General features: G+C 39.2%; 1 protein-coding gene across 1 annotated transcript in view; it reads left to right on the top strand.

Moving 5' to 3' along the window:
- Positions 1-625: 625 nt before the first annotated feature.
- dnah9 (dynein, axonemal, heavy chain 9) overlaps positions 626-8,097 on the top strand; it is a 173,313-nt gene continuing 165,841 nt past the window's right edge. Inside the window, exons 1-5 of the mRNA XM_016676322.1 lie at positions 626-1,087; positions 2,410-2,606; positions 2,684-2,842; positions 3,954-4,084; positions 4,176-4,387. Coding sequence (XP_016531808.1) covers positions 656-1,087; positions 2,410-2,606; positions 2,684-2,842; positions 3,954-4,084; positions 4,176-4,387 — 1,131 coding nt within the window. The 5' untranslated portion in view covers positions 626-655. The remainder of the gene's footprint in view (positions 1,088-2,409; positions 2,607-2,683; positions 2,843-3,953; positions 4,085-4,175; positions 4,388-8,097) is intronic.

Genomic DNA, 8,097 nt, shown 5'->3' on the forward strand with positions numbered 1-8,097 from the left:
TATTTTGTGCACTATTAAGTTTTAGTTAAAGTATATGAAGTCACTAGAACCTTTATAAATCAGCAACATAAAAATAAACTTGCTCAACCTTCTTGAAGCAGAATGAAAATAGTTGAACGTCAATCCTGACATGTTTCTCAATTTTCAAGAAATTTCAAGAAATTTCCTGTAATACATGAAATCGCATGTATTACAATGGCCTAGCCAAAGCCCAGACATGAATCCAATTGACAATGTGTGGCGAGTCTTAAAAAAGAAGAAATGTCAAAGACGTCTGTAGATATGCTAAACTGGTAGGAACACTTTAAAGATTATTCTGCAACATTTGTATTCATTCCGAAACATTTCGGGATATTGTGAGGTAGTTTTTAATTGTTCTTACTGTATATGAAACATGAGGGGCTTAAACTTCTCCTCACTTCTCACAGTACCCCTGTGTTTACATAAAGACCTTTTATCACCTGAAGTGTTGTTCTTCAGAGGGCCACACTGTCATTGAAACTTTCCGTCCCACTCCCAACAAAGGCCTGACGGAGAACAATAGCTGTCATTCAGGATTCCTGTCAGCAGGACGGGTGTCCTTGTCCCGGGGTCAGGTCTGGGGTCAGAAGTGTCCCCTAAGCAACGGCCAGATTAATGCAAACACATCGTTGCCATGGTGGCAGAGACACAAATCAGTTCAAAACACTCGCCGGGGCCCACCCCAGGGGACAGCAGAGGGAAACCAGCCGACATGGAGGAGTCACCCGCCGCCGAGGACAAAAGACTGGATTTTATAGCCGACTGCGTGCTGAGAACTCTCAAAGTGAGGCCAGACAGATGGGAAAAATGCGCGTCCGACAAGGACAGCAGGCAGGTGCTGCAGGACTTCCTGGACACGGCGGAGCAGAGGACTCTGATGGTGTCCGTGAGCGCAGCCGGACTGCTGGAGCCCGCAACCTCGTTCGCCGGCAGTCGTAAAAACAAGGCAGTGTACTTTATGAAAAGAGAAAAAGCCGTGCTGAGTCCAGAGTCCATCAAAGACAGATTGGTCTACGGAGACCTGTCTTCCGCTCCACTGGACCAGTTTTCTGCTCTAGTTGGGGAGGTAAGTGAGCAGCAGAGCAGAATGTAGTAATGATTACACGAGGCTCAGGATTAGCAGATGGATTTCTGCTCATCCACTTTGAGGCTGGATCTCTGATTACGAAGGTGTGCCATTACACAGATAGATGATTCTCAGGTATATTTACTCAAGATTTATCAGCTTTACACCAAGGCAATTAGAAAGCAGGGGGATTTGTTTCACTTAAAGTAGAGGCACATTATTAGACTGCTCTGGAAAAGCAGGAACTTCTGAATGTAAAGTACTTAAAAGTGTTGAAAAATACACAGAAAGTTGAATTCCGTATGCGGCACACCATCAGATCTTATTATTGAGAGAGCAGAGAGAGTGCATTCCAATGGGGTTTATCAGTCACACTGAAAATAACAACCTTTAAACAGGTTTAACACTAAATGTTGTGTTTTCTGTCAGCATTGAGCAGAAAATTGTTGAATTTAACAATACGAAGGGCTTGAAAACATCCATCTGTGTGTCATTAATCGATGTATCATGCTTCACTTAAGTCAACAAGTCAAGTTACTGGAATAAATGAACTTTTTGATAATGTGCAAGTTTATTGAAAAGCACCAGTATGTCAGTTTGTTTACTGGATTACTGTTCTTATAGGCCTTTTTCAGAATGGCCTAGTCAAAGTCATGAATTTTACTGTATGGTTAAAGTTGCCTTTATTTCAAAATGTTTAAGCTCTTCACTGCTAATTGGTTGGATGGTCATAATTAAAGGGGCGGCAGTATGTATTTTCCAGTCATTTCATAATACAATCAAGTAAATATGTTGCCTCCAGTTAAGAAAATGCTGAATTTCTAAAATATTCTCTTGATAAATAAGGTTTTTTAAGTCATTTGAAAGTCAAATGTTAAATTTTAAATGACTAAAAACACATTTGACTCTGTAATTTGAAATTTAAAATTGCGCCTCTGTCTCTTTAAGAAGCTCCTGCTCTTTCTGAGACTCCGCCTTCAGGAAGTCATCACAACAATGCTTCTTATTACGCTAGTGTGAGGAGCGTCGGACTGATTAGGAGTTCAGAGCTTTATGAAAACTGATGTTTTTGCAAACAGACTGGTTGCCGTGGGAGATTAAAGGATTTCTCAAACATGCGGGAAAGAATCAAAGCAACACTTTGATTCTTGTATGTTTTTGATGAGGGAATAACATTATTACATGACAAACAGTTTAAAAAAAAAAAGGTCTCACCCTGTTTGATGCCTCTTTTACATGATCATACTGCTGTCAGAACTTGTAATGGCTTCGCGAAATCAATCTCTTACCCTCTAAGACTTCTTTTCCCTACACCCGTTTAGGTTGTAGCTCCACTGCTCTCCAACAGGAAGAACCACATTAATTGGCCCCACTTTGTGTCTCAGGACATTAAGCACCATGTCCAATCTCTCAAAACCGGCGTGCTGGTCTTGTCAGGCCGACTCCAAGGCAAGACCCTGCTTCCTCTCCCAGCGGGCTTCGAGAAAGTGGAACAAATTGCCCTGGAGGCAGACCAAAGGTAAGAAGGGAGCGCCGACTCTCAGCATCATACCAAGCCATCGTTCGTCCTTCATGTTTGCCCGTGTTGCACGTTAGCGGGGCGGCGGCGGACAGGAGCATCATCCACTCTTTGGAATCCGCGGTGATCGAGTGGAGCCATCAGATCCACACTGTCCTCAAGAAAGACTCCTCTGAGGCCGTGCTGGGAGGAAAGCATCCTACGCCCCACGCCGAGCTGCTCTTCTGGAACAACAGGTCAGCACCTCCAATCTTTACAGAGTAGCCACCGGCTGCTTTTTGGTAAGCACTGCCGTTGGCTGTTGTAGCCCATCCCCTCAGGATCGATGCCGAATTATTTCGTCAGCTCTTGCTGTTGCTGCTGAATTATCAGGTTTCAGAACATCCGTGCAGTGGAGTGAAAAATGGAAATTTTTGGCCCAGTGCTCCGTTCTTTTCTCCAATTGTAGGAAATCTGCTTTCCTAGCAGAATTATTGCTAAATTACAGCAAACTGCACCTCAGGTATTAGATCTTGCAGCAGTGAACTGCAGCTAATTATTGCATGACTGGATGAGAAACCTGGTAATAAAAAAAGGACATTCCAGCAGATATACAGCAGTTAGACGTTCCATCTGCTTTCCGACGGATCACAAAGAGAACTTAGTTTTGTTCTGATGCTTCAAAGGATTCGTTTTGACTGTCATTCAAAAATTAATCTATCAGTTCATCAACGTCCCCTTTGAAAGACAGAGATAGAATCATGTTGCTATGGTGTTTTTTACTTGATTTCTCCATTTCAGCAGGCTAAGCAAACTGGAGGTTCATGTTAATCATGACAAAAAAATATTCCATATGCACCAGGGCTTGGCAAAAATACTAAAAATGTTACATGTTACAACAATAAACTTTATTTGTATCATCAACAAGGCACTTCAAAGTGCTTTACATCATTACAACACAAGAATACAGAGTCATAGATGTCAACAACTGAAACCTTTAAACAAGTGCCAGTTCATTTTTTTGAAAAACAACAGATGTGTTTTTAGTCTAGATTTAAAGGCAATCAGTGTTTCAGCTGTTCTGCAGTTTTCTGGACGTTTCCTCCTGATTTGTGATGCATGGAAGCTGAATGCTTTAAGACATTTGGGATCGTATGTGATGGATGTAAAGAAGTAGTTTGTTCTTTACTTCAACGAAAGAAAATACGAGAACACGACTTTCAAAGGAAGTGATTGTCCTAAAATTCAAAGTACTTTATGGGGAACCCGGCAGAAACTCTCAGTAATGGACTCCCAGTGTGATTCTGGGTATTTGTGAAGATTTGACTGAAACATTTTGGGATTTGTTTTCTTTTCTCCCCCTGTAAGATATGCAGATTTGGAGTGCATCCACTCTCAGCTGAACTCCTGCAAAGTGAAAAAGATGGAGGCATTGATGGAGGCTGTGGAGAGCAGCTATTATCCTGCTTTGGTTAACATGCAGCGAGACGTCCTTGCAGGTGAAATCGTTGCTTCGTTTATGATGAGAAGTTTATTTATTTATTTTTTACAAGCAATAAGTAAAACGAACGGAGTATTATCATTTGGCAGCTCTGGAGGAAGCCCAGGACATTTGTACCTACCTGACGCCCCTGCAGCGTCTGTTTGAGGAAGTGGAAAACATGGAGTTCCCTGATGTCAAAGGTCAAATTAAAGCTCTTATGCACATGGTGTGCCTGGTGTGGGCCAACTCCAGATACTACAACACACCAGGACGCCTCATCGTCCTGCTGCAGGAGACCTGCAACCTCCTCATACAGCAGGTTGGCTCAGATTCTCTCATTATTAATTTTATTTTTATTGTTTTTTTTACAACACAGGATTCTGGGCAAAGTTTAGTAATATCTTTCTAGGCAAATTTTTTGTGCTTTTTCTTCATCGTGAAATCACTCACTGTTCCATAGGAGGTGCATTCTAAGGTTTTTGTTGATTTGTTGTGGCCCTTTTTTTTTGGAGGGGGGGGAGGGATAAAATTTCTCCCCAAATAATAACAGCTTCAGAAATCCTCTCAGAGGAAGGTCCTGTCAGTCACCAGGACAAGATGGGGGGGATAAAAAAAGCTCAACAGGCCCAGGGCAGAACTGAGCTGCAGGTTGATTTATCTCCTGTGGAAAATAAGCACAGCGAACACAGAGGTTTGAGTTTAGAAAACAGCCGGTGTTCTGATGTATAAAAAAAAAATAAAAAACTCCCTGTTTATTGTGTCAGTTTGGAATATTTGCATTATTCATCCCAGAGGCCATGTTTACCCCATGAGCAGAATATAAAGTGAACTGATAAATACATTACATCTAAGTTTTGACATGGAGCTCTACTGAACAACACAGCCTTATGATCGCAATAATAAAAAAAATACAATGAAAAGTAACAAATCAACCGGGGAGAGACTTATACAGTGCCAGGCAAAATTATTCACACCCTTGGAAAGTTTCTAAACTTAAAGCCCAAAGTGTTTTAGTGGGATTTTAACAGAGAAATTGTGCAGAGATCCTCAACTTAGGTGGGTTAAACCCGTCGACAGGACAACTGTTAGCCGTGTAGTCCACAAACTTGGCCTTCAGGGGAATCTTGTTTTAAGATCGGCTGAGGCAAATCTATGGCCAACGGCAAACATTATGGAAAATAAGGTCAGATGAGACCAAATTTTGAGTTTTTGCTTTACAGTTTTCATCTGTTGGTTTATTTTTCTGTCAGGAGTACCTCCAAATTATTCATGGACTACTCACCTATTCATGAATTTTTTGCATCAACTTTATTTCAAATATATATTTATATGTTTTTAAAATGCAGATTGGGGAGCTTTTGTGCAATGCTACTTGATAATACGCTACTGGCTGGTGTTTGAGAAGCAGCCAATCCAGGAGCGCCATTTATTTTCCTCGGCAGTGATTGGCTGCAGCAAAGAGGAGCGATAAGGAAGACGGTGGATGTTAGCCTTTAGTTGTAAGACAATTTCCACTGTTTATGCATATTATGGTATATTAATATGAACTATTAAAAACTTAGTTATAAGCATATTGATTCTTATAGATATAAAACAAAATGTTTAATATCCAAGTGTAGACTTATAGCAGTAAAGACCTGGAAAAAGTTTAGACTTGAGTTTACTATAAAATGAACATCATGTATCATTTTACTATGATTATTACTCAGTACTTGTGACTGTAAGACTTTCACACAAACACCCAATAAAATACACTGAACTATGCTACTGAACAGGAAGGAAATATGTGAAAATGTGCAAAGGGTTTCGTAAACCAGCACATTTGTTTTCCGTCAAAGTTTTATCAGTTGTGGCATTGCTGCAGGAAACTCGGGGTGGGAGGTAAAAAAACAAAACACTTCCTGCTTTCTTTGCAGAAAACCCTGCAGTTAGATGTGAGCATTTCATCTTAGATCTGTAATCCTTTTCAACTGATAGAGCAGAAGGTTTCCACAGTCTGCCATGAGACTGCACGGCTCAAACAGCTGAAGATTTGTTTCAACCCTCTGCTCTCCAAATGCCAAAGTCACGCGGAGTTTGTCGTCGCAGGAGGTTCTGAGCTCAGTCTCAGTGCTGACAGAGTATCTACATGAAGAAGCATTATGGTTGCTTCTTCATGTAAACTCATCTAAACTCACCGATCGGGTCAACAGATTTGAACGCTGTCAGATTGCGCTTAATCTTAGGCAGTCCTCTCGGAAAATGTGGTTTTATTTCTAAATCTAAAAAACAAACATTATGAAACCTCCATGATTGTAGATGTTGAGCCTCATGTTGTTTGACGATCAGTAACATGCACAAACATTTTGGGTGGCAGGTGTTTAAGCGGGGGAAAAAAAGAGCACCTTGTGTGGCACATGGAGCCCCGGCTGCCTTAGTTGTGAGATTATCTCACAGTCACAGCTAGAACATCATGTGTGTATACGTAGTTCACATCGAACTACGTAATGGTCCAAGATGTTATTATCATCTTGGACCATAACAGTAATTCAGTTGTTCAGTTAATTCGGTAATTCAGTTAAGAGAGCACTTAAAACTAGAACATTTCTGAAGAAATTTAAATGGGGCCTGCCAAAGTGTGTAACTCAGCATTCTGATGCTAAAAATGAACTAAAGTAAGGTAGAATATACTCAATAGCACGTGGAGAGTCACAAGCATGTTGAGTAAAATTAGTGTATAAGCTAAAATTTGCCAAAAATGTTAATGTTAGCCTAAATGCAACCAGTGACATGTGGGGCATCACTAGCATGTTGTCTTACATTGACTTCCTCCATTCAGTGTATTAAACATGGCTAATAAATGAAATAATAGCTAAAAAGCTTATTTTAAAGAAAAGACTACTGCTAGACTGCTAGTGAGAGTCAGTGCACTGCTAATGTTTGTGCTAATATTAATGCACTGCCTTCTGATTTCTACTTGTGCGAAAGTCAAAGTCAGCTTCGTGGCACTTCGTTACCAGAAAACGCTCTCATCTCTTAGCAACAGATAAACAAGAAATATTGTTATTGTTCAAAAAACATAAGATTTCTTCTGCTCTTTTAAATACTACTTATCTTACACCACTTACTACTTAAGAAGAATTGAGCATTTTGGTGAATTTGGCAGAAAAGTGAAAAGCTTTTTTTTGTCATTGGTGGTAAATATATTATAAAACAGACATTCATCACAAGAGTAAAAATCGGATGTTTGCTTTGTGGCAGTTAGCCACCAGAAAAAAAAACACGCTCATCTCTTAACACCAAATTAATAAGTAATATTTTTGTTTAAAGAACATAAGGTTTTTTGAAATACTGCATAGACACAAAAAATTTACAGTTTGTAAATTTTGCAAAAGGAAAAATCAGATGTTTACTTCGTGGCACTTCCGTTACCAGAAAACGAGCTCATCTCTTAGCAACAGATAAACAACAAATATTGCTATTGTTCATAAAACATACGATTTCTTCTGCTCTTTTGAAATACTACTTATACTACTTAACAAGAATTGTGCATTTGGTGAATTTTGCAAAAAAATGAAAATGTTTTTGTTTTTTTGTCACTGGTGGTAAATATATTATAAAAGTAAAATTCTGTTTTATACTTCGTGGCAGTTCGTTATCTGAAAAAAAAGACACTCATCTCTTAACACCAAATTAATAACTAATATTATTGTTTATAAAACAGAAGCTCTTTTGAAATACTGTTTATTTGAAATTTACAGTTTTAAACTTTACGCAAGAAAAATCTGATGTTTACTTTGTGGCACTGCCATTACCAGAAAACATGCTTATCTCTTAGCAACAGATTAAGTACAAATACTGTTATTGTTAAAAAAAAAGTTATTTTGAAATACTATTTATCTTACACTACTTGCTACTTAACAAGAATTGCACATTTGGTGAATTTGGCAGAAAAGTGGAAAAAAAAAGAAATTGTCATGGTGGTAAATGTATTACATAAGTAAAAATTTGATTTATACTTCGTGATAGTTCACTACCAGAAAAAAAAAA

Source organism: Poecilia formosa, unplaced genomic scaffold, assembly GCF_000485575.1.
Source record: "Poecilia formosa unplaced genomic scaffold, Poecilia_formosa-5.1.2 Scaffold4, whole genome shotgun sequence".
NCBI lineage: Eukaryota > Metazoa > Chordata > Actinopteri > Cyprinodontiformes > Poeciliidae > Poecilia > Poecilia formosa.